This window comes from Heloderma suspectum, chromosome 1, assembly GCF_057233095.1.
Source record: "Heloderma suspectum isolate Gila_16-S chromosome 1, 16-S_ref, whole genome shotgun sequence".
In the NCBI taxonomy this organism is placed as follows: Eukaryota; Metazoa; Chordata; class Lepidosauria; order Squamata; family Helodermatidae; genus Heloderma; species Heloderma suspectum.
The window spans coordinates 299,901,558-299,929,032 of NC_139458.1; the positions used below are offsets into that span (position 1 = coordinate 299,901,558).

Sequence of the window (27,475 nt, forward strand, 5' to 3'; positions counted from 1 at the left end):
AATGAAACCTTTGCTTCAAAGCCATCTCAAATGACCATTATTTTCCACAAGCATAGGCAAGAAACATAATTCACAATTAGCTCAGTGGAGAGATGAGAATAAAACACTGACATGATAACTGAAGTGAACACAGAGGAAATCTAGTGGCGTCAGGCCAGAGCACTCTGCAACTCACTGAGACAGAAAGCCAAGAGCAACTACCTAGCTAGATGGAATCTTAATACATTCTCACCTTCACGGGAGCCTTGGTGTCGTTGACAACCTCATTCACTAGGGTGCCGGTAGGGGCTGCTGTGTGTAGAGTAGAGAGGGGTTAAGAACGTCTGATGGCGTTTCGGTTTTGCCCAATATCAACAGAATATAAGAACATAAGAAGAGCCGTGCTGGATCAGACCAAGTGTCCATCTAGTCCAGCATTGTGTTCACACAGTGGCCAACCAGCTGTCAGCTGGGAATGCTCAAGCAGGGCTTGAGTGTAACAGCACCCTCCCACCCATGTTCCCCAGCAACTGGTGTACATGGGCTTACTGCCTCTGGTACTGGAGGTAGCACATAGCCATCAGGACTAGTAGCCATTGATTGCCTTTTCCTCCAGGAATTTGTCTAATCCCCTCTAAAGCCATCCAAATCGGTGGCCATCACTACATCCTGTGGTAGCGAATTCCACAGTTTAACTATGCGCTGTGTGAAGAAGTACTTCCTTTTCTCCGTCCTGAATCTCCTACCAATCAGCCCCAGGTTCCAGTATTTTGAGAGAGGGAGAAAAATAACAAAACTAAGTAGCCTCTGTCTGAAACTGTGCTATGAACCAAGATATACATTCAGCTTTTGTGTTTTATAAAATTCAAGGAAGAACAAAGACACAGATTGGGGCTGCCATCTTATGCACACTTAAATGTGGGTAAGTCCATTTTAATGTAATGGGACTTACTTCTGAGTAGATCTTGACAGGATTGCACTTTAAGGGCCAAATTTGATATGATGACATTCACACAATTAACAACTGGGGAATGGGTTTTTTTTCTCTTTAAAGTAGCTAGTAGGTGCAGGGACCCTGTTCCTGGCCAGGAGAGGAGAAGAGGAGTTTTCATCCTTGGCCTCTACTGCTGCAGCCTGAATGCTGATCAGGGACCCCACACCTGATATTTGCATTAGAAGAAAACTTCCCATTTGTATAGCAAGCACAGGGCTGGTCTGTCTGATCTAGATTGGGAAAGCATCAGGGGACAAAGAGTTAACGCCCCCTAACGCCTTCCTCTACCCGAGTCTGCTCTTTACTTTTTTAAAGCCAGTCACACAACTTCCAATTTCATTAATGACTGCACCATTTCAGGCCACAGGTCCAGTTGATGTTCTGTTCTGCCTCAGTCATGGCGAGAGCTTAGCATCATTGGGCACTGTGAGGCCTGGGTTATAGGGCTCACTATGAATTGGGTCTACCAGGGTTTCGGCAGGTCACGTTTCCCAGGGAGACAGGAATAGGATAGCACAGTGGAGAATTCCAAGTAACACTAGAAGCCATGTTGTTTCTCCAACTATCTGCAGTCTTATTAAAGACTTGGTCTCCCTAGAGGCTCCTCCCACACACTGCACGAGGCTTTCTCCCTTAAAGGGGCCTTCCCTTTGAAGCCTTTGGCTGTGATGGCATGGAGCCAATTGGGGTGTGGCGGTGGCTTCAGAACAAGAGTCCTCAGAATCTGAGGATGGCAACGTGACCTCCCCTGAAGCAGGGGGACTGGTCCCAGAGGCTCTTCTGGGGCCGAGGGCCCTGAGGTGAGACGGGAACCAGTGGGTGCTTCTGTGGACACATCCTCGGCTGGGTCTGAGAGGTCTATATCAGAGGCTTCCCCTCCTGAGGAGGGGGAATTGGAACCCTGGGTCCAGATAATGGCATCATGTTTAGTTTGGCTCCATGCTGCCGTATCTTCAGATACCGTTCCGGTATGAATGTGGAAGAATTTTGCTTGACAGTACATAGTAGTGCATGTTTGCATGTATTAACACCAACATGCCTCCAATAACCTGGTGCAGATTTAACTGAATTTCTTGTCTGATCATCATTTCTCCTGGCAAAGTTCAGCAGCTTTCCTGAAATGTATTTTATAGCAGAAGCGAGATGAACAGAGCACTTCAAATGCTGTGGTTTAAGTGCTGGAAAGCCTAGTTTGTAAAGTACTCTCGAGCCATGGGAAAATACAAGGCTTATAATTCAAAAGGTGTGCCATTAGCATTAGCAGAATTCTGAAATTCTGAACAATAACAATACAGTAACAATAATCAAAGTACTCACTGTTAATAAATAGGAGCCTATGGCATGTTTTACCTGTAGCAAGAGGGAGTTCTTCTGTTTTTTTGCTACTGGTTTTCTCTGTAGAAATTTCCTCTTTTCTATCAAGAAAGCAATAAGTGAACATAGTAAATTGGGCCATGAAGATAAAAGGACAAGGGATTCATTCTTCCTTGACTTAAACACTAAAGCCACAATCCAGGTAAAGGTACCCTCTTAAGATTTATTGCCTTCAATAGGAGAGCTAAGCTTCTGTTTAAATCTCTTGTGCTTAAATCCATGGATCTGCTTTACTTTGGCTACATCATGCTTTAGATTAGGGATGGGCAACACATGCTCCCCACCGCCACCGCACTGCTGAAATTTGTCGCGGCAAAAAAAGACATCTGTTTACTGCTACAGAGCAATAACTAGGTCAGATTCCTCTAGGGAGTGGTAATTAGGCCAAATTTAGCTCAAGAACAAGCTAAATTTGACCTAATACATGCTCCATAGCAATTTGCTGCTGAATATCAGTGGCACACCACAATTTCTTTTGCCTCCACCACGTGGGCAATTCTGCAGGGTGCCCACAGGAGTTTGATCTAGCGGCAGCAGCAGCGGGGGGAGGTGTTAGAGGTGTTGAAAATGACCCCACCTCACCTTAACTTGATGGAAGCTGCCCAAGTAATCAAATAAACGTTTAACCATTTAAAATATATTTTATTGTTTCCATAATTAAACCATCTCTTTCTGTTCAAGTAGGAAGCCAATGAGGAATGTATGCTATTACTGTCATAAATAATAATAATTCTGATCAATGTACGTGGTGCTTTGTGGCTTCATAACCAGAAGAGATCACTCACTCTCCCCAGGGAGCTTCTTGTCTAAATTCAGCAATAGGGGAAACAACACAGAGAGGGCAGAGAGCAGGGTAGTACGATTTTTAAAAATCGCTCCCATCTGTGTTTTGTGAATTGTCAGGTGTCCTTCATTCTGTTGTCTGTTCATTGATAGAAGTGGATTTTTTGTAGGAGAATTTTGTTTGTTTGCAAATGCACATTTGTGCTAATGCCACTTGCACAAGTGTGTATTTGCACAAATCCAGCGCCCCCCAAGTGAAAAACTGGTCCACAAGTCTGCAGAAAAAGCCGGTTTGCTGCGGAATCCACAGGTCAGATTCATAGAAATCTGAACTCATCTGAATCCGTTGCTGATTCCTCTAGGGATGGACAGACTTACCTCCATCCGCACTGCTGAGTGCTCACTGAGCTGCTGCCCGCCAGCCGTGTTTGGCTCCCTGGCCGAGCCACTGTGTGGTCTGCGAGTGCCCAGTGGCTGCCCAACCCCTCAGCAAGCTGCCATTTTTCAAATAAATGGTGGCTCGGGTTTTTCGGTAAATATAATGTTGCATAAATGGTGGCTGTAAAGGGTCCATTTATGCCACGATATAGGCGTAAATGGACCATTATACACCCCTTCACAGCCACCATTTATGCAACATTACACTTACGGAATAACCCAAGCCACCGCTTCTTTGCAAAATGGCGGCTTGCTGAGGGGTCAAGTGGCCGCCCGATGCTCAGGGATGGCGCAGTGGCTCGGTGAGTGGGGTTCAGCAAGCACTGTGGCTCAGCGAACAGGGTCCAGGAGGCTGAGTGGGGGAAGTCTGCTGGACTCCACACACCCCTCTCAGACTCCCACAACATCCCTAGATTTCTCTGACATCCATAGCAGAGAGAGATGATGGCAGTAAGGAATAAATGTGAGCAAATGTTAGAGGTTAAGATAAAGGGGTTAAGCCAAAGGTCCCTTGAAAATGGTGGATTTTAAGAAAGGTTTTGAAGGAAGAGAGGGATCAAGAGGGGTGCTACAAGAAAAGAATTCCAGTGTAGGGGGTAGTGAGGGAGAATGGGCAGCTCCATCTCAGTGCCCACTCTGCCCACTTGTACAGGGCAGGAGACTTTAGGCAGTGATGGGTTGGAGGGGCAAAGGTCACATACAGGGATATAATGAGGAACAAGGGCAAAAAGACAGGATGAAGCAATGCTGTGAAGGCTTCTAAAGGCATGACAGATTCACCTATCTACTACACTAAATTTCCACTTGGAATGAGCCATTGTCATCGTTATTTTTAGGCAGTGTGCAGGGTTGCTTCTTTTTCTTTAGATTCGAGGTGGGGAAACTGTACTCTTTGGCCTAATTTCGTGTGGCCCTCAGCCTAATTTCATGCAGATGGAAGGAGTCCAGAGGGAGAGAAAGAGGAGGAGAGAGGGAAAAGGGGGAAAGAGCCCAAAGAGACAGAGCAGTGGAAGGAGGGCAGATCCTCTGCAAATAATCAGTTCAGGCCTCTGTAAAGAGCGATCTGTCACTTTCCTGATGACCTCCAGGCAGGGAAGAAAAGGGAAGGAGAGAGGGGAAAGGGGATGGCAGAAAGAGTGGGGCAGGGCCTTGCCTCTATATTTGGCTCTGGCCCTGGAATGCAGACCCCCAAAGATTACACCTGAAGGAAAGCGACCCTTGACAGAAAAACAAGGTGAACCGGTCCTATGGCTCAATTTTCCTCCACTCATAACTTTCCTCAAATTCTTGCCCTCTGGGTACAAAATGTATCCAGTTTTTAGAAGAAGAAGAAATGCAATCCAAAAAAATGAAGGATAAGAGCCACAATAAAATAAAATTAATGCCGAGACTGAAATGGAAACTGTCAAGACAAGGAAGTTTAAACACCATTACGGTACCTGGTGATGGTTGCTGGAGTGCTTTCATGTTAGTGGAATGAATTGCATTTATCAGCTTTTAAATAAGCTTGCAAGTAAGCTTGCAAGATATATGTCAGTAAGGAATTCAGTCTCAGCTGACTGGCCTCAATCCAGCCCACTACTGTGTTCTGAGTTCTGACACCAGTCTAGGACCTGCATAGCCTCTCCTGACCGAGAAATAGAGCTGATTGTCATTGGCATAGTGATGGCACCATGCTCCAAATCTTCTAAGGGCTGCTCCCAATGGCTTCATATAGACTTTAAATAGCTTTGGGAACAAGATGATCCCATGTGGCATAATTGCCAGGGGGCCAAAAAATAATAATCCAGTACTGGTGTTAAGGAGCCAGGTAATGAGGTTCTCAATCACAGCCTAGCAGTTTAGCCATCTTTCTCCTATAATGTGACAGGCTTAACAATATTACAGCTGTCATGAGGAGACACTTTTGAACAGATATCCACATGGCGGTTTTCATCACATGATTAGCTGTTCATGAGCAGCAGGGTGATTGGATGGATGGATAGATAGATAGATAGATAGATAGACAGAGAGAGAGAGAGAGAGAGAAAGAGAGATACAGTGTAATAGTCAGCCCAAGACATGCTACTCTATGTAAGGATTAAGTTGCCTCTGTAGTTCACAGATGCTAAAAAACATTTTTTAGCATCTGTGGAGGTCAACTAATTTCCTGTCTAGTTTGGGCCACAATGAGGCATGTTGTCAAACATCAGCTTTCTTTTTTGCTCTGAAGGGCTATTCCAGTATTGTACATGACATAGCATAGCACTCAGCATGGTTGCTATATCACGGCTGTCAGCAGATTCTAATGAAAGTCATGAAATCCGCAGCCCATGCTCACCTTCTTTCATGGTTCTGCACATGGGGAAAAAATCAGTGTGGTGCACTAGCACAAGGGAGGAAGGTAGTAGGATAGAGATGTCTATAGGGTTCATGCCAGGTTCAGCAAAATATTATTACATGAATAATAAGTTAAGGACTACAAAAACTACCCTCCAAACTAAATCCATATTATTTTATGGAATATATTTATTGTAGAGAAACAGGACTACTACAACACATGACTCTTGTCTTACAGATGCTCAGCGCAATAGCAAGCAGACAGGTGAAGGGAGCAAGCCTGGCGATGTCAAATATAGTATCAGCTAACAAGATGCCTATATAGACAGAGGCAGCTGCCTTATATTGTCAACCACTGTCCTGATGCACGGCTGTCTACCCTGTCTAAAATAGCAATTTACCAAGTTCTCTCAAGCTTAAGTAGACTCCTCCACATCTGTAACTTGGAAGTGACAGAGTCATAGCTTGGGACATTATGCATCCAACGCATGCACTGTGTCAGTAATCTATGGAATTTCCAGAGGAGAAATGGCTGGAGCAAGGGAAGGAAGGAGGAAATGCAAGGAGGAAACACTCTGGGCATCAAGTGGAAAGGAAGAAGAGGACTCCATAACATCATCTTCTCTCCCTTTGTCAGGTTACCAAGTGGATAAATCCCAAACTCCAAGATCATACTGTGGATTTAAGTACTATTTTCCCATACAATGGCCTTCCCAAAATCCTTCCTGCTTGATCTGGTGGCTACCAAGGCTCAGATTAAAGACCTAGAAATACAGAACTCATGCTCAGAAGCTTTACCCTTCTGCTGACTTGTATATTCAACAAGCTTGTACAAGAGGTCTACTCATGCGAGCACTGTCACATAGGAGGAAGAAACTCACATCATCCTACATACCAACTTCCATAACTCTGCTTACAGAGTAGAATCAGTGGGATAAAATGGGTGCCCTGACCAGGTATTACACTGTTCACTTTGTTAAAAAAAAAAAAAAAATCAAGTATGTGGGAATAGCTCAAAGTGGGCACCATCATTTGAGCACCTGGATTTGGGAATGTGGACAAAACCAGACCACACAATATTGGGCTATATGCTATAGTGTAGTTAAACTAATTCATGTAAAAACAACAAAGATTATACACGCAGAAGTAGGAAATTCAACACTAACAGAACCCTTGAGCTTACACATCTCAGTTCTTTAATTAATCTTGAATCATGTTTCTTTAAAAGACATCCTGGAATTTGAAAGATATTCAGCCTACAATAGCTAACGGCGGAATAGTCCTCGGAGGGAGCAATCCTACGGCCGCTAGACAGCGGCTAGATGGCCATAGGATAGCTGGTTTTCCGGGAAACGACCTCAGAACTGACCTCCCCACACTTCCACACTGCCTTGGAGGCAGCGCAGAACAGCCCCATGCTCCGTGCTTGCAAAAGGAGCTCAGAGGAGGCAAAAAGGGACATTCCCAGAGGGCGTTCCAGGGCAGGGAGGGCAGAAATGCCTGTACGACACATCCAACGCGTTGTACAGCAGCCTCTTCCCTCACTCTGCCCTCCCATGGCTAGACAGTCACAATTGGCTGTTGAGCCGAAAATGCAGGGCACGAGAAGCATGGAGGGAACAATCTCCTCCATGCTTCTCCTGCCCTGCATTGGATAGGCGGTTGCCTATCCCCATAGGATTGCACCCTAAATGCCTGAATCACAAAGCTACCTGCAAAACCTCTATTAGATTGATCAGACGCAACTCCAGACATCTTTGCAAACTGGATAGGATTGTAGAATAAATCCTTCATGAAGAGAGGAGAATGCTGAATCACTCAGTGTTTGCGGGTACCACTCATGAGTACATGAGACCTAGAGGATTTTTGACACTCTTCATGGCAGTAACACAAAAGGGATGAGAACTGTACATCATACTCATATCTATTTTCCATGCATAAACATGCACAATAAAATCCACTGTTATGCATGCATACACATTCATAAGTCCTCACATACCTTTTATGTTTTGTTAATAAAAAGCATCAGCATCAGCTGGCAAGTACTCTATTTTTGGTTTACTTACCTATCCTGGAAGGATCTATGTTTTACTCGCTGCAAAAAATATTTAAAGAGAGAAAAGTTGATTATTTGAAAGTTTATTCAAACACAAAATGGAAAAGTCTAATTACTTTCTCTTGTCTAGTATTACACCCTGATTCATTCCAATGTCATTCCCTCCCCTGCCCCCTTCAGTGGGCCTTTTAATCTTTTAGAATGTGCCTTGGTCTTTTCGAAGAGACACTTTTATGTATTAGAAAATGTACTCTGTGACTGGGTTCGCATGTCACAACAATCCACGATGGACAGCCAGCCATGGTGGGTTGTCATGTCATTCGATCGCAGCGCATTCTCCAGAGGGTGGCTTCATTTTCATGATGAAGCCACCCTGAGAACCTATGACTTGTTGTAGGATTGTTCATACCCATGGTTGGTTGTGTCATCCAAACCCGGGAGAGGTATTTGATTATGGGTTGCCAGGATGAGCTACAGAACCACTTGGCAAAAGCCCATGCTGCTCCTCGCAATCTCAGCAGTGCTGCCTCCCTCGTCAGTGACTACCTCTCCACCAATGCCCAAATGGCACTTTGGAAGGACCATCACTCGTTTGCCACCTTTTAATTTTTTCAGTGCCTGAAAATTGTGCAGATGGGGTGGTAATTTTTTAATATATTTTTGGGGTCAGTCTTTTGCAAGTGCGCAAATGTGCACTTACAGCTGTCCAATACATGCAGTCTTGCCTGGTCCATTTCCTTGTATGTTACAGCTGTCAAAGGGAGTGGTGAAGTGGAAAAGTAACATACAGGGAAACTGTCAAGATGAGGCTGCATATAGGCTAATTTGCACACAGTTGCGAAGGGCCGGGGCAGAAATAATAGGAAGAGAAAGGAGGGACCCAGTAGTGCAATTCAGAAGCACCAAAAATGGGAAGCAGGGGGAAGGTGAATGGAGTAAGTGCACCAAAAGGGGGGGGGGGCAACATCTCTCCCTTGGTGATGCGATCCTCTCACTTTTATGTTTTGAACTGACACTTCTCAGTGTCCTCTACATTTTCAATACTTCCCTGAGTCTCCAGATACTCCAAGGGAAGATATTACCCCCACCCCAATAGCCACTTTTCACTGCTCCTTTTTAGAGCAGTTACTGCTGTAGTTACTGCACTTCAGCAAATGTGCACAAATCTCTCTGACAGTTGTTTAAAACCCCCTGAGTAGGTGACTGCATGGGACAGAATAAATGGGACCCCATGGGGGGGGCGAAATAGCGCTGGTGCAGGTGCCCCATTTGCTCTGTCCTGTTCTGCCACCCTCTAAGGGTTTTGTTTTTAACCATTGGGAATGTCTGTGTAAATTTAAAGGCTGTGAAGTAAATGGAGGGGAAATTTGCTCAAATTTAAGGGCTGGGGAGTACACGATGGGTGGGGGATTTGTATAACTGCTAAAGGAGCAGCGAAAAGGGGTGGGGAGTTAATATCTCCCCTTTCCAAAATAGCTGGAGACTTGGGGAAGAGTTGAAAAGGTGGAGGACACTGAGAAATGTCAATTCAACACTTAAAAGTGAGGGGATCACATCGCCAAGGGGGAGATGTTCCCCCGCCTTTTGCTGTACGTACTCCGTTTGCCTTTTCCCTCCATTTTTGGTGCTCTGAATTGTGCTGCTGGGTTTGACCTTAGCAACTGTGCACAAATTAGCCTATATGCAGCCTTGTCTTGTCAATTTCCTTGTATGTTACCTTCTGCACTTTACTGCTCCCTTTGACAGATTAAACATACAAGGACATTGACCAGGCAAAACTCCACATTAGGGACATCAGAGGAATCCATCCAGGGAGTGAAGCTCCCTGAGCTTCCATCAGCTTGGCCCCCAGGGCTTTGGTTCACTTACCTACAAGACGGCCTGCCTCGATCTGCATTGAGTCAGACCATCTTGTGGATTTCGGGGCGGGGGGGGGGGTTAATAGAAATCCACGCACATAGCAGCCATAGTTTGTTTCATTTGCGCAATCTGAGGCTGTAACTTGCACAAATTATGGCTGCAATTTGAGCAAATTATGGCCACAATTTGTGCACATTGACAACCCTCTCCCCTCGAAAAAAGTTCCCAGAAGTAATTAAAAAATTACGAACACATTTGCGTACTCCTGAAGAACTGGGGAAAAGCAGCAAACAAAAAGGAGTAGCGATCGGAACAGGGAGCAGGCCGGGGAAAGGAGACAAGATTGGTTCTGCTGCAAAGGAGCCTGGGATATGTGCCAGAGCCAGCTGGAGGACTGAGGGGGAAGGAGGGGGAGAACAAGTCACGGCATGTCCAATCGCCTGTCGGGCATACCATGGGTTGTTCACCAAACAACCCACCACGCCTTATTTGCAGGGTGGCTTAGCATTACATGCAAACCTGCCTTTTAAGTCTTACCCTTTGACGTTCGCCTACGTGTTTATATGTGACATGTTCATTTCTTTGTTTAATCAGTTGTATATTATTTGTTTTATAGATTTGGATACATTTGTACCATCTTTATATATTAATAAAATTTATTTTTTAAAAATGTCTTACCCGCTGAATTATCTCCAAATGCTCTTGAGAATTACTGAAATTTTTCCCAATGTCGAATATGCAGAATGTTTCTCGCTGGCAGGCAGTGACCCAATTCTGATACTCTGTTGCATCTGGAATCCGGTCCAGAAAGATCCGGAAGGCTTCCCATACGACTTCTTGGCAAACTGAGGCAACAGAATAAGAACATGTGCACTTTACTGAGCATACTGCCTCAGATCCTGGAGATAATATACAGGCATAATGACTAGTATCCATTGATAGCCTTATTCTCCATGAATCTGACAAATCCCCTTTTTAAGCCATCCAAGTTGGCACCCACCACTACATCCTGTGGCAGTGCATCCCACAGTTTAACTATGAAGAAGTACTTCCATTAGTCTGTCCTGAATTTCCCACTATTCAGCTTGATGGGGTGATCCTGGGTTCTAACTTATCCACTCTGAAATTACAAAAAACGAATAAAACATGAAACATCAATCATGGAGGAGCAGCAGAGTAACAAAGCCAAGACAACAGCTAAATAAAAGCCTTCTGGAAGAACAATGCTTTGATCAGATGGCTAAAAGCATCAAGCACCAGGGCCTGATGAACTTCCCTTAGGAGGACATTCCACAAAGTGGGACCACTACTGAAAAGGCCCTGCTTCTACTGGCTATTTGCCATATCTTCTTTAGCCATACAGCCTTGAGCAAGGCTTCAGATGTTGGATGGAGCATATGGAAGAAGGTGGCCTTTGAGGTACTGAAGTCCCAGCCATTCATGGGAACTACTCCCTGGCATGTGTGTTTAGGATTTCAGCCTTAAAGACTGATCCTTAGCATGTCTGCTCAAAACTAGGGATGTCTTCATTCAATAGGGCTTACAGCAAAGTAACTGTATATAGAATTGCACCCTTTACTTTGTACTTCTTGTGAATGTTTCACATAGTGATAGTTCTATTTAGGCATATCCTTAAAATATATTTTAATTGTTTTCCAGATGGCATGTGGTCCCAGCAGGGCAAAAGACATGGAAAACGGCATTTTTCATCTGAGGCAGTAAGACAGTGTTGGTTATACACTGCTAGCGGGTCTGTGTGGGGAATGCTTGAAACCGACAATTCTGCTGCTTTACAATGGCCCGGGGCCGTTCTGGACAGGATCCAGCACAGAAATATTTATATTTCCCTAAGGTGTACACCTTTAAAATAACTTGGTGTCTTCTCTTTTCTTGCAACTGGACCAAAGCAAGAAACAATCCAACCCATCCAGCCCAGGCCACTTTTTCCTGGTCAGCTGGCAGCTCCAGGAATGCTGTGTGTGTGGCTTTAAGATCAAACAAGAAATAGCAAGGGGCTGCGACAAAAAGTTGGGCAATGGAGGAGGAAATGGGGAGTTGGGCAGAAGGTTGTCTGACTTTTCAAGCAGCCTGCAGAGCTGTGCTTTAAAGGGCAGCTTGATCTGCAGCATTAGCAGGTGATCAAGTTTATCTCTGAGCCCTGAAAATCTTGTCCTGTTAAGTACTGCAGATCAAGCCATGGAGAAAGGCATTCCTACAGGGGGTTGGCTGAAAAGTGACATCCTCTGCTAGGGGGGTAATCTGCATATAAAGAAATGTCAAATTGGAGGGGAAATTAGTTAGAGGGAATGCAGGGTTAACAGGGCAGGGCCTAGTGCAGGAAATGTATTCACAGAATGATGTGGCAAATAAAACACCAGAAATTCAAAAGTGCCCTGTCATGCGGCTTTTAGTGGTTTTATATGACAGGCAGAGATATTATGGATAGAGCACTACGTGGCATGGAAATACAGTCATGGGAAATGCTTTACCTGCTGATCTTCTGCCTACCATGGAGCTGTCAAAGGCACAGACCCTCTACCACAAACCAAGTATAAACTCTAATAACTTATTCTGGACATGCTTTATATCTTCCACTACTCTAAATAGTGCATTTATTTGGAATGGGAAATATACAAAATGTTTGAATAATCAGATTTGGATAAAGGATGCTACTCTTTGCAAAGAGTTGGACTGATAGCGGAGGGACGAAGTGGTGACAGCAAATCAGACAAGAGTTAGGCTGTGTGCAGATAATAATTTTTTCAGAAATTTTGAGGCCATTTTGTAGAGCCATCATTTTGTATACATCCATTCAGATTGTCTTTAGCTTAGAAAAGATGTGAGTAAGGGGGGACATGATAGAGGTGTACAAAATTATGCATGGTGCATAGGAAATGGATAGGGAGACATTTTTCTCCCTCTCTCATAATACTAGAACCTGGTGTCCCATGAAGTTGATTGCTGGGAGATTCAGGGCAGATAAAAGGAAGTGCTTCTACACACAGCACAAAGTTAAACTATGGAATTAACTTGAACAACATGGAGTGATGGCCACCAATGTGGATGGCTTTAAAAGGAGATTGGACAAATTCCTGGAGAAGCCTATCAATGGCTACTAGTCTTGATGGCTATGTGCTCCCTGTAGTATCAGAGACAGTGAGCCTTTGTACACCAGCTGCTGGGGAACATGGGTGGGAGGGTGCTGTTGCACTCATGTCCTGCTTGTGGGTTTCCTGGTTGACAGCTGGTTGACCACTGTGTGAACAGAATACTGGACTAGATGGACCCTTGGTCTGACTGATCCAGCATGGCTCTTCTTATGTTCTTAGCCTGTCATAGACCCTTGTGAAACCATTTACCCTCCAAGATTTCATACTGTACCCTGCAAAAGCTTAAACTAGCCATCAGAATAATTCCCAGTGCTGCCACAGTAAAGGGATACAACTGCGGATGATCTCTATTGGAAGTACAACACTTTTCCACTCAGTGGCTGAATAAGATATGGAATAGTTTGAAAAGCATTTTTAAAGCTGCATTTACATACGGGAAAGGGTGAATTACTTATCTATTGATCCACATGACAACTCATGTCGCCCTTTATCGTGTAAGGCCACCCACTGTCACACAGCAAGACCATTTCAAGAGCATGCTCATAGTTTTGAAAAGATATTTTGTCTTTGGACAAGCATTTTCCACCACAGCAAGATTGTCCTGTCTGTCCTTCATTGTATTTGTGCAGCAACCAACCTATTGAAGGGTGTCATTGTAAAAGGGAAATTATCTCCCATTGTTCCACAGAAATAACAATAATTGCCTGAACACAGCCTGAGATAATCAAGCTATGGAGTACCCATGTACTTATAAATCTCACCAAAGAGTCCATTCTATGGCCCTGTCAGAGGATATTCGTGGTTTGTTTGTTTGTTTTTCAAACGAACCCCCAGAAAAAGAAAACCTGCTTTGGTTTAAGCAGAGTCCCCATGGAAACAGCTCACCACTTGTACGTATTAGCTCTAATGTGTTCAAAGTTAAAAGTGCTCATTGCTGATGACAAATAACTAAACCACATGCCAAAACTGTGGCGATGGTGGAAAATAATAGCCAACACAGCTGTGGAACCACTGCTGGCTTCTGCATCATTTGGGGAAATAAAAGTGAATACGTGCAAATGCACAGAACTAATAAGGCTGGGATGAGGCTTCAGAACAAACACACAGTAGGCTAAAATCTCATGGCTGTAAGGAACAGTTCCAGCGGCTCCCTCTGTTAACAGAGTCCACGGAGCAGCCTGTCTCATGCAATTAATACAACAAGGGCTACAAGGAGGACTACAGTGCACACTAATATTTCATGGCCTGCTGTTCAAAACTGAATGCGTGCGTGTCAGGCGACACAAGCCCATTAATTCGCTCCTAAGAACAAAGACAAGCAATGAGGGTGTTTTGTGTTTTTTTCTCTATCATCAAGAAGCAGATTGAATTGTTTTAAAAGGGAGGCAGGCACTTCCCAGATAATACATACCTCGAGGTTTCATGAGCCTAACAAGACCAGGGTCTACGAGAGCTTTGAGAGGAACCAAACCAAAACCAAACCTCCACGTATTTTTTTCACAAGAAGAAAGAAAATGCTATCATAATATTATAATAATCTAAGGATATATTAATGCTAGCCCCAATCCAATCCTTTCACCTCATATGGTCTCCTCCGACTGGCAGTGGCTCTCCAGGGTTTTTCCCATTGCTTGATACCTGATCATTTCATCGGGTGATGCCAAGAATAGTGTGCTGGAGGGGAACAACTGTGCTTTTATTTTTTCATTTCATTTCTATACCGCCCAATAGCCGAAGCTCTCTGGGCAGTTCACAAAAACTAATTTATTTCACTGATTGATTCGTAAATGTATGAGCCACCTATAGGCCCAAACAGGGCCCCCGAAGGTGACTTACCGTTCAAACTTGCGACGGTTTGAAAACAGCAACAATACAAAAACTCTGAAACCCGTCTGAAAACTTTGAAACCCGTCTGAAAACTTTGAAACGGCGCCAACAGCAGGAATTGAGAGCAGGAGCAAGAGAATCTTAAAGAACGCAATGCGGAGCTCAGAGGTTTACAGAGCAACCCTGCGGTCCCTGAGAGAGGGAAAATAGCATTTGTGTGCATGTTAGTCCTCTTTATGGTGCTTGCAGTATTAATTGCACAAGATTGCTAACTGAGTCCACTAAACAGAAGGAGGTACCTGTGGCAAAACGTGGCTGCTTGAGCGCTAGGGAAATGCAGCCATGGAATCATCCCTTTGGTGAACGGCAACTGGATCTCCTGCTTCACAGAATGCTCAAGGATATTTACTTATTTATTTAATGATTTTTTTTTAAAGCGCCCACCCTCTCAATGAATGCTTGAGTGCAGGGAAGCACACCCTGGCTTTGGCCATCAGCCAGAGGACCAAGAGCCACTGGGAGGCTGAATGTTCTGTTTCCCGGGAATGACATCAAGCCAAGGGGGAGACTGACCAGGCCCATCCATCGGCCAGAGAAGGCGCGGCTGCAGGGAGCTCGCTTCCCCCTCCCTGCCAGAAAGAACACTCAGCTTCATGTGACAGTTCTCCTACCGGGACTGCAGAAGGAAAGGGAAAGAACGTTCTGGCCCCATCCATCGGCCTAAGGAGCAAGAGCCCCATGCAAGCAAGAACAATGGCAAGGGAAGGTGAGCCTGGCCCGAAGGTCATTTAGAGGCCCGCTTAGAGCTAGCCTCCTGGTTCTGGCCTTGAAACACTGGTCTCCCCCCTCTTCCTTTTCCCCTCCCCCTGTGTGTCTTGTCATTTTAGTTTGTAAGCCTGATGGCAGGGCCTCTCTCTCTTTTTTTACTGCTGTGGGTCAATTTGGCAGACAATAATTGTCCAAAAAGCGGGGAGGGGGAATACAGTAAATAAATAGATAAATGTGCAATAAACCCATGAAAAGACACAGCAATGGAAAACTGTAAACAGAACAGAAGACATGCATAGAGAGAAGAGATGGTTGTGCTATACAAACAGTACTGCTCGCCTAGAATGACCAGAAATGAGCACATCCAATTGAGTTTTCTGTGATATGTTCATCAGTTTTTTGCACACGTTTCTAAAAACATGTGTAAAGCCCCAGGCCTGAACTAAGCTATTAGTAGTTTTAGAGGCGCTTAGATGCTTTCTGACTTTGGTCAGTTGGCAGGCTGTTTTCCCTAACAGGCTTCTTGATTTACCAGGATGAGTCAAAGGGCTGATAGTAGCAGTCCCAGGCACATTCCATACTAATGAGCCTGAGAGAGTCTTATCAAGATCTGCCTGGGAAGTGAAGGTTATTTGTCTTGAAGTTGCACATGGCTGTGCTGGGAACCAAGCACGGCTAGTTTATGCTGGGAATGAACGCTAGGTGGCACTTGCTGCTGTCATGCTGCCTCACTGCTAACATGTATGGTATAAAACCCATTGTACCTCATGGCTCTGGGTTCAGAGAAGCTGTCTGAACCAACCATTGGGTATGCCTGACTGCTGTAAGTTACACAATAAAGTACTCCTTGTAAGTAAACCTGGATCTGATTTATCACTATCTTGGCACCTCTAAATTAAGACGTCGAAGCCCAAGGCTGGGGCGCTACAACATGATACTCCAGAAGTGAGTTATACTGGTGATATAACTGAAGTGGTTGATAAAGGGTGGTTTCGAACTTGTTTGGCACTCTGTCCACATTGAGAATGTGTGATAAGCCGGGGCTAATTTACATTTTTTAGTCAAATATAACTGGCCTGATTTGCATATAAATTCCATGAGGTTGCCACACATCAAATTATAATTAATAGACTGCAGATGATTTAATATATTCTGATTCTGAGACTGGTATGTTTAAATACAGGAAAACTTGTATTATCCAAAGGTAAATTTTAGAAATCGCCAGTCAAACAACTATAAACTGGCTTCTTCCTGCTTCTAATGTTATAGCATTTTCAAACATTTCTCAACAAACAGAAGTTCTTCAATCACACCTTTAAAAAGCAAAGAACATTGAATCTCAGGTTCTCATCAGAGTACATGGGCCATAAAAATGTCTCAGCATCTCTATCCCTCTATTGATTACCCATGATAGACAACTGGATGGAGTATTTTAAAGGGATAACAACAGCCAAAAGGAGGATTCTGTGGAGAAAAGCGTGCACACCAATCTGTTTGCACATGTACCCAGCACATGCCACCACCTTCCTGCTAAAGCCACCAGCCCCCCTATAGAAAAGTGGGGTTCCCATATGTGCACTTTAAAATTTATTCTAAGTTTTAATTGTTAAATGGTAATCTGTTTCAGCCTTGTATTTAAGCACTAGTCCAGTAGCCACAGGTGATAAGGAATTGCATACGGGAAAGTGAGCGAGTTGGCAGAGGAGCAGGGCCGGCATCAACACTAGGCTTCGGCTATTGGGTGGTATAGAAATAAATAAATAAATAAATAAATAAATAAATAAATAAATAAAATAGGCATAGTTGGGCACCTGCCAAGGGTTCACAACCATCAGGGGCCCACTGACAAGAGCCTCCTGGCTTTGCTCCTCCACTTCACCATTGCAACCTGCTGGTTCACCTGTCTCTCACTCTGACCCAGACAACGACGGTGATGAGGAGGAGGAGCAGGAGATGCCCCTGCCTGCTTGCTCCTGGGCTCTCTGTCCAGCATGGAAACCACATGGGCTGCCAATGGAGGGAAGCCCCCTCCTCTGTGCCCAGCACAGAAATGCAGTGGGCTGCTGGAGAAAAGATGGAGCTCTTCATCCTTCTTCTGCCAGCCCTCACCAGGCTAGTAATATATATAACAAACTACTATCTTTTGTGAGCTTATTTACAAAGTGGTTTTATTGCTGCCAGTTTCTTAAATTGCTGCTTTACTTTATTTTTAATGCTCTTATTATCCTGTTATATTTGCTCTATTTTAATTGCAAAAGCTGCACTGAGAACACTGGCAGGGGACATGGGGTTTTGCAGCAAAGTAGTGGATTTGTATTTAAAGTTCTGCATTGTTAAAATAAGTTGAAAATGGCAAAAATCTGCAGCCTCAATACACATCAGACAAAAGGGTGAAGAGAAAGGCTGAGTGGAATGCAAGTAAAGGAAGCATTCCTCTCAGGGTCAATATACATCGAAGCGGGGGGTGGGGAGCAGGAAGGTGAGCAAGCCAAGTGAATGACAGTTATAGACACTTGGTAAGAACTGAAAGTGACAGCTGGCCTGAAAAATGGCAACTAACTATTCACAATCTTTAAAGACTTTGTGAGAGATAGGAGGGTTACAGATTGAACCACGGGGCAATTTCTGAAACTGATCACAGGATGGGGGTGGAGAACGTAGCAGGATTATACATGGCAGGCCACAGCAATATGACATGTAAGTCATATGAGATCGGCAGCCACATGCAAGAGGACCTTCTCCTTTGCCACCCTTCAGTTGTGGAACGACCTGCCGGTTGGAATGCGCCTGCTGACCTCTTTGAAGGTTTTTACACAGGAATTAAAGGCTCTGTTATTCCGACAGGCCTTCCCTTTATTGGACCTTTTGTTCCTTTTTGTTGACTCTTGTATACTGTTTTTATGCTGTGTTGTTTATATTATTGGATTTTTTTGTTAAATTGTTTTTAACTTGGTATGCCGAATACCCAAATAACTATGGTATTTGTATATAGGCAGGTAATAAATTGAATAAATAAAAATAAAAGTGTGTGGGAAAATACAACTGAGGACCAAAGGAGAGAGGAATATTTCTAAAATAGACTGAAGAAACTTGGTACAATAGACTGTGAATAAGGTATGAACTTACTAATAGAATAGGGAGGGACCGTAGCTCAGTGATAGAGCAGCTGTTTCGCATAGAATCATAGAATCATAGAATAGTAGGGTTGGAAGGGGCCTACAAGGCCATCGAGTCCAACCCCCTGCTCAATGCAGGAATCCAAGTCAGAGCATCCCTGACAGATGGCTGTCCAGCCTCGTCTTGAAGGCCTCCAGTGTGGGAGAGCCCACCACCTCCCCAGGTAATTGGTTCCATTGTCGTATTGCTCTTACAGTCAGGAAGTTTTTCCTGATGTTCAGCCGGAATCTGGCTTCCTGTAACTTGAGCCCATTATTCCGTGTCCTGCACTCTGGGATGATCAAGAAGAGATCCTGGCCTTCTTCTCTGTGACAACCTTTCAAGTACTTGAAGAGTGCTATCGTATCTCCCTTCAGTCTTCTCTTCTCAAGGCTAAACATGCCCAGTTCTTTGAGTCTCTCTTCATAGGGCTTTGTTTCCAGTCCCCTGATCATCTTTGTTGCCCTCCTCTGAACCCTCTCCAGTTTGTCTGCATCCTTCTTAAAGTGTGGTGCCCAGAACTGGACACAGTACTCCAGATGAGGCCTAACCAGTGCTGAGTAGAGGGGAACTAGTACTTCCCGGGATTTGGAAGCTATGCTTCTATGAATGCAGCCCAAAATAGCATTGGCCTTTTTTGCAGCCACATCACATTGTTGGCTCATATTCAGCTTGTGATCGACAACAATTCCAAGATCCTTCTCGCTTGTAGTGTTGTTGAGCCACGTATCCCCCATCTTGTAACTGTGCATTTGGTTTCTTTTTCTTAGGTGCAGAACTTGGCATTTGTCCCTATTAAATGTCATTCTGTTGTTTTCTGCCCAGCGCTCCAGTCTATCCAGATCAATTTGAATTTTGTTTCTGTCTTCCAAAGTATTAGCTATCCCTCCCAATTTTGTGTCATCTGCAAATTTGATCAGCATTCCCTGCACCTCCTCCTCCAAGTCATTCATAAAAATGTTGAAGAGCACTGGGCCCAGGACTGAGCCCTGCGGTACCCCACTCGTTACCTCTCCCCAGTTTGAGAAGGTCCCATTGATAAGCACTCTTTGAGTCCGATTCTGTAGCCAACTGTGGATCCACCGGATCGTTGTTTCATCTAGCCCACTTTGAGCTAGTTTGCTCATCAGGATATCATGGGGCACTTTGTCGAAAGCTTTGCTGAAGTCGAGGTATATGATGTCTACAGCATTCCCACGGTCTACAAGGGAGGTTACTTGATCAAAAAATGAGATCAGATTTGTCTGGCAGGACTTGTTTTTGACAAATCCATGTTGGCTTCGAGTAATCACGGCATTGTTGTCAAGGTGCTTCCAGATGGATTGCTTTATGATCTGCTCCAGAATTTTCCCAGGGATTGATGTCAGACTGACTGGTCTGTAGTTCCCAGGTTCCTCCTTTTTACCCTTTTTGAAGATAGGGACAACGTTAGCCCTCCTCCAGTCATCTGGCACTTCCCCCGTCCTCCATGATTTCTCAAAGAGAATAGACAGCGGTTCTGAGAGTTCTTCTGCCAGTTCCTTTATGACTCTAGGATGCAGTTCATCTGGCCCTGGAGATTTGAACTCATTCAAAGTAATGAGGTGTTCCTTGACCATATGCCTGTCGATCTCAAGCTGCAATCCTGCTCCTTCAGCCTGTACTTCGCCTTTGCCAGGGGGGTCATAGACCCTCTTTGGGGAGAAGACTGAGCCAAAGTAGGAATTGAGCACCTCTGCCTTTTCTTTGTCATCTGTTATCGTTTTGCCATCCTTATTTAATAGCTGAACCACCATTTCTTTCCTCTGCCTTTTACTATGCACGTAGCTGAAGAAAGCCTTTTTGTTGTTTTTAACATCCCTTGCTAACCTCAGCTCATTCTCAGCTTTAGCCTTCCTGACGCCATCCCTGCAATTCTGTGCTATCTGCCTGTACTCTTCCTTTGTTACTTGGCCTTCTTTCTACTTCCTATATGTGTCCTTTTTTGTTTTCAGGTCATCCCTAAGCTTTTTGTGAAGCCACATTGGCTTCTTCTGTTGTCTTCCACCTTTTCTTCTTGTTGGAATTGCTTGTGATTGTGCCTTGAGAATTTCCTTTTTTAAAAGCTCCCACCCATCTTGGACTCCTTTTCTCGCTAGCATCGCTTGCCATGGAACCTTACTGATCATTGTTCTGAGTTTATGAAAATCAGCTTTCCTAAAATCCAGGGTACGCGTTTGACTACATTCGGCTTTTGCTTCCCTTAGAACCAAGAACTCAAGTACAACATGGTCACTTTCCCCCAGAGTTCCTGTAACTGCTACTTTATCCACTAAGTCATCTCTGTTGGTTAGGATCAAGTCAAGGATAGCCGATCCTCAAGTTCCTTCCTCTACTTTCTGTAGGAGGAAGTTATCCGCCACACAAGTCAGGAATTTCCTGGAGGGGCCATGTTTTGCAGAATTTGTCTCCCAACAAATACCGGGGAAATTGAAGTCCCCAATTACTACTACATCATGCTTCCTTAAAACATTGGCTATTTGCTTTTCAAAAGTTTCATCCTTGTCTTCTCCTTGATTGGGTGACCGGTAGTAGACTCCGACCACCAGGTTCCTTTTATTCTTTGCTCCATTTATTTCAACCCAGATGCTCTCGATGGGGCTACCAAGCTCCTCCTCCTGTATTTCTGTGCAGAGATATGTATTTTTCACATACAGTGCAACCCCACCTCCCTTTCTGTTCCTCCTGTTCTTTTTGAACAAGTTATATCCTTCAATTGCTGTATTCCAGTCATGAGAGTCATCCCACCAAGTCTCAGTTATACCTATCAGGTCATAATTTCCCTCTTGTATTAAGAGTTCAAGTTTGTTCTGTTTGTTTCCCATACTCTGGGCATTAGTATATAGACATCGAAGACCATGTGCTTCATAGTCTGGCTTTCTTCCTACATGTGTCTGAAGACTATTATTGGGCGCTATCAGAGCTGTTCTCTCCATTACAGTGCATGCGCCTATGTCCATTGTTACCCCCAACATTACATCTCCCTTCCCCGTAGGATTCAGTTTAAAGCCCTCCTGATGAAGTTCTTCATGCTGTGGCCAAACACAGTCTTCCCAGCCTTTGTGAGGTGCAACCCATCCCTAGCCAACAGCCCATCTTCCAGGAAGTATAGCCTGTGGTCCCAGAATCCAAATCTCTCTCGTCGGCACCACCTTCGTAGCCAGTCATTCACCCGGAGTATTTTTCGTTCCCTTTCTAGCCCTCTTCTAACTACTGGAAGGATGGATGAGAAAACTATCTGGGCCCCAAAGTTCTTGAGTTTCCTTCCCAAAGCTTCAAAGTCTGACGTGATCTCTTCGTAGCTCCGCTTGGTGGTATCATTTGTTCCCACATGGATGAGAAGAAAGGGATACCTGTCAGTGGGCTTTATGAGCGCAGGCAACCTTTCAGTCACGTCTCAGTCACGTTTCAGTCACGCATGCAGCACCTCTGTGCCCCTATTGATTATCCATGATAGAAAACTGGATGGAGTATTTTAAAGTGATGGATCCCCAGCATCTCCAGGTCAGGCTAGGAAGGAATCGTGCCTGAAACCCTGGAGAGCCACTACTGCTAGTCAGTGTCAACAATACTGGGCTAGATGGACCCATGGTCTGACCCAGTATAAGGCAGCTTCCTATGTTCCTATGCAGAGATTGTGTTATATTATGCAGTATATGAGTATTATTAATAAATAAAACAGAACTATAAAGAGGCAGAACAAAGCCAGAAGTGAAGAAGAGAGGATGTCCAAAACGTGTATGTGTTCATACATTAACAGAGTATAAAAGGGGAAGCATTGTAAAAGAAACTGGGTTTTTTATGGAAAAGAGAATAGCAAAGGGGGAAAAGCTGAACAGATGCATGTTCATTAGCATAAATAAGAAAAAAGGAACAAAATAGCAGCAGTGTGGCAGATTTTAATGAGTGTAGTTGTTGCACAAAGTATGCCTTGATATAGTTTAAATAAAATTAAAAAGAACCTTCAGATAGGTAGATCCATCATCTATTTTGATATAGTCCAGTTTAATACACATATAATAGCTCAGCCAAATATTTTAGGTATGAAAATGTAGTGATGATTATGTAATGATTACAATGGTCACTGCCTTTAGTAGAGTGACCAAGATATTTTTTAAAAAAATCTCTTAACTAGTAAGCATCCTCTTTTGCAGAATTTCCTAATTAGTATTCACCAGTATAACAACATTCTTGTTTTGTATCTGTGGGAGTCAATTCCATATCCACCTCGATGTGGAGCATATTGGTTCTGACTACAAAGAACATCATGACTTAACAAACCTGTATCCCAAATAATAGCCTGTATCATCCAATGGGCAAGGATATATTTTATATAAATCAGAGCCAACTAAAAATATGGATGAAGCCAGCAGAACATTCATCTCTAAACTGCGATACAATTTATTATTTAATTTATTTATTACATGTATATTCCACTCTTCATATCAAATCACAAAGTAGTTTACAAATAAAGCAGTAATACAAAACACAAGCAATAATAAAGTAATACTATTAAAACTCAAAACATTTATAGGTTATATACAGTATAGCGTATATAAATGTATAGGTGTGTGTTGCATTTAGAGAATATAAATGCTACAAAAGAGGAAAGAAGTCCAAAGAAGATTTTATAATTTTGTTAACATAAATCTAATGCAGACAGAAATGGTAATACTTCATACTTGGAAGAAACAGCTGCTGTTTTTAATCATATGGTGGCAAATAACGAAAACACAGATGTATTATTGTGTATCCTAGACAGGAATGGCAAATGCCAATGGATCTATGCAATCAACATTAGAATCCATTGTCCATGGGTTCACTTTCCCAGATGGTAACCAAGGGTGGCATCACAATTTAATACACAACTCAAATGCACAAACTGGAGCCAGAAATGAGTTCACACAGCTGCAGCTTGTGTCTTACTGTTGGGTAGTTAGAAAAAACTTCAGCACAATAATGAATTTAGGGGCAAGGCTACCTGAAAGACCACTTTCTCCCATACAAGCCTGCCCAGTCTTAAGATCTTTGGGAGAGGCCCTTTTTTCAAGCCCGTCACCTTCAGAGGCATGTTTGGTGGCAACACAAGAGAGGGCCTTCTCGGTGGCCACTCCCAGGCTGTGGAATTCCCTGCCGAGGGAGACTAAATTTGCTCCCTCTCTGCTGTTCTTCTACGTTTTATTCTAGCAGGCCTTTGGCATGTAAATGGATCTGCTGGGTTGGATGCTGTTTTTATTCTGTTATTGTTATGTTTTGAATTGTGTTTTAATGCATTTGTTTTGTTATCGTTTTAATCAAGTTTTATTTATGATTGTAAGCTGCCTTGAGTGCCATTTTTTCTTGGTAGGAAGGTGGGGTACAAATAAATAAATTAGTGCTGTGCCCAATCCTGCCACCAATTTTCAGGAACCTTTTCTCTGCCTGTGAAAGAGGCATTGTTTTTTCTGCCTCTTTTGCAGGTAGGGGAGAATTTTCTCTTTGGGGAGGGTTTCCACATACCTTTTTAAAGTGTAGGCGATTCTTGAGGGGTCTAATTTCTATTTAAAACAACACCCCCCCCCACTTGCAGGATCCCAGGACTCCTCTCCAGCTGGGAGTTCTTCCTGAATGCCTATTGGAGAGGGTGAGGTCACATGGTCTCCTAGGAGCTTAGAAAGAACTGTGGGGTTGGAGAAGAGTCTTGGGCTCCTGCAAGTGCAGGGGGTGTTTTAAAAAAAAGGAAAAAAAGAAAGAAGATCCCGCCAGAATCACCTACACTTAAAAAGGTCTGTGGAAACCCTGTTCTCCTCCCCAAGGAGAAAATTCTCCAAAATTCTCACCTCTCCCAGCCCCTTCTGCCAGTTTTTGTCCTCCCCCCGAAATGCTGAAAATGGAAGCACAGCACTAAAATAAACAACCCAACATTGTGCAGTTGACTATTGTTGCTGAATAGAAGAAAAGACACTGGCTGATTAATCAACAGACCTAATGTTCATATGGAACGTTGTTAATCTGTCTGATGTTCTGTACCTTAGCCAGAATGAATGATTGTGTTATCAACCCTTATCTGAGAAGTCCAACAAGTATGTTGCAGATGAATCAAGACTGTATGACTATTTTGTATACACTTGGAAGGCCTGATCTTTTTATCATTTTACATGTAACCTAAAATAACTAAAAACATTGCTCAATACCAACATCCAGAATATAAACCAGATTCAATGATTTTTTTTTTTAATCTATTAGCTTAAGACCAGAGTTACAGCTATCTCATGTTGGCTCAAACTCCAAAGTGCCAGGAAATTAGAAGGTAAGGCTGATGGCTTAACAGACGACCCGTGATCACTGATGATGTTGTGCAATGTCAGAAATTGTGCTTGCTTATAATTTACCCACCACCCACATTTTTCCTTGGTCTTTCAGGCCCAAATCCAGATGGGAAGGATTAGGGAGGCACAGATTTTGTTAAATGCATTCCGTCTGCCTTGAATTCCATTGTCTGCTCATTGACGGAATCAGACTTTTTGTAGGAGAATTTTGTTCCACTTGCAATAATTCCCACATGTGCAAATTTGCATTAACTAATGTGCATTAACACCAATGCACATTAATTAATGCAAATGTGTGCATATCTCCCCAAAGGTGAAAATAAAAATGAAGAATGCACAAATTCTCCACAAATCCACATTTTCACACTTTAGCCTGTGGGGGAAAATGTGCATTTTTGGTTGATGTTTTTCCCCTCCGAATTTTTGCATGACTAAATTTGCGTACAATTATGGAAAGTAAACAAAACTGTCCATACCTCAGTGGAAGCAACGTGGCTCAGAAAAAGTCCACCCAGAGAGCTTTGGTTACTGGGCAGTATAGAAATGTAATAAATAAATAAATAAAAGTCAGTCCACTACGGAATCTGAGAGCTGGATTCATGGAAATCTGAATCCATGGTAGACCTGTTCGACATCTCCAGGGAGGATTCTGCTCTTTGGTGAGTATGGAGCATTTTGGACTCTCCTTGGGGATGTGGTTTTGGGGATTGTCATGATGAGTCCCTGCACTTCAAAATTTACCACTACACCACTGACTTCACCAAGTCATGAGACGTATTGCCATTGCTGATGGGAAGACCACAAATCTTGCCACGTGTTCCTCCGTGTGTTCTCCCGCCCCTCACCCCCAGAATGATACTGTGATGGGGGCAGTCTGGAGTAAAGGAAATGGCAGCCAGGCTACTGAAGAAAGGGCTGTGCTCTTGTTGTTTTTACTGCTACTGGTGGCAGGGAATGAAAAAAGGCTTAAAAAGAACAAAACAGCCTGCCCCTGCCCCTGAAGGTGAGCAGCTACCTCAAATTCCTCTCCCCACAACACACACACCTATTTGAGAACCGGAATTCCCTCCCCCCACCCCCAAGGATCATTGAAATAATAATTTCAGCGATCCTCATCCCAGTCCTCCTGTAGAATTATGGTGTTTCTGTAATATCTACTCTGTTTGCAAATATACAAGTTCAGGTCAAGTGGAAGTAAGCAGGAGGCGCTCCTACAAGGCAGCAGATAGATCCTCTACCTCACTGCAGTTCCTCACAGAACTGTACTCCTGAGGTGCTTTCAGTGTTCAGCCTCTTCCAAACTGCCATCCGCCATTCCTGCACTTGCATGCGTGCGCGCGCGCACACACACACGTACGCGCACACGCACACACATGTCCCATCTCCCCTTAACTAGAGGGTCACCTTTCTAACAGCTAACTCTAACCTCTTTCAAAACACTGAAGAGCTAGCAACTGTACACGTGAAATTGTTAATGAAGGTACTATATTTAGTGTTTTTTTCTTTTCTTTTCTGTTTTCTTGTTTTTTTCCTTGTTGAAAGTTCCTGTTTGGAGTTCTTATGATCATGTTTTTTGTACATGAAAAACACAAAAGATGGTGAAATGTAACAAAAATTAAATGTAACATTTAACGAAACCCAGGCCCAAAGTAAGCTAAGATCTTTTTTCCCAGGTCATTTCTTTCATTTGTATAAAATAATGCGAAATGTATACTTTCCCCTTTGAGACAAACAGCATCTTGGGAGGCAATCAGAAATATGGCATGGGAGGAAGAACTAAATACCCAGCTGCTCAAATCAATTGACCCCCCCACACACACACACTGCTGCATTACATTAAAGAGGAAGAGATCGAAACATTCTGAATTCCAATCTGTCAATCTTCAAGGATGATATTGCATTGCAATGGGTGATCTAACAGTCCTACATCCTAAAAAATGGGTGTAGAGATTGACCTGAGGTTCAAACATGAGGCATAGGAAGATGTAGGGATGGCGGAGAATTTCTCCCCGAAACTTCGGGGGGCCGAGCGCCAACATGTTCGGCCCCCCGAACAAGTTTCGGGGAGAAATTCTCCGCACCCCCCCGCCCCCCGCTCTGGGACGGGACGTACCTTTGCCGAATGTCCCTCCCGGCGGCGGGTCCGGCTGGCGGTTCGGCGGGTGTTCGTGCGGGGCGGGAGCGGCAGCCGTTCTTTCGACCGGCTGCCGCCGCCGCCATTCCAAGAAAAGAAAAAAAAACAAAAACGCCCCCGTGATAGGCTACGTGACGATTAACGTAGCCTATCCCGGCTAGATTTGCAAAGTCAGCCGTGATAGGCTACGTAAATCGTCACGTAGCCTATCACGGGGGCGTTTTTTTTTTTTTTTAAACTTTGGAGTTCGCGGCCGGGTGAGGCGAGGCGCCTCCCCCCCAGCCTGAATTTCGGCCGGGCGAGGCGGGAAGCCTCCCCCCCCGGCCTGAACTTCGCGGGGGGAGCAGCGAA

The 27,475-nt window shown here is 43.9% G+C and overlaps 1 protein-coding gene across 2 annotated transcripts in view; it reads right to left on the reverse strand.

The window, feature by feature from the left end:
• The window catches only part of IMPG1 (interphotoreceptor matrix proteoglycan 1), a 139,747-nt gene that overhangs the window by 66,748 nt on the left and 45,524 nt on the right, over positions 1–27,475 (reverse strand). For both annotated transcript variants that reach the window (XM_084826948.1, XM_084826947.1), the window contains exons 3-6: positions 10,482–10,648; positions 7,954–7,982; positions 2,324–2,388; positions 233–291 (exon numbers count right to left, since the gene is read on the reverse strand). In XM_084826948.1, coding sequence (XP_084683074.1) covers positions 233–291; positions 2,324–2,388; positions 7,954–7,982; positions 10,482–10,648 — 320 coding nt within the window. The remainder of the gene's footprint in view (positions 1–232; positions 292–2,323; positions 2,389–7,953; positions 7,983–10,481; positions 10,649–27,475) is intronic.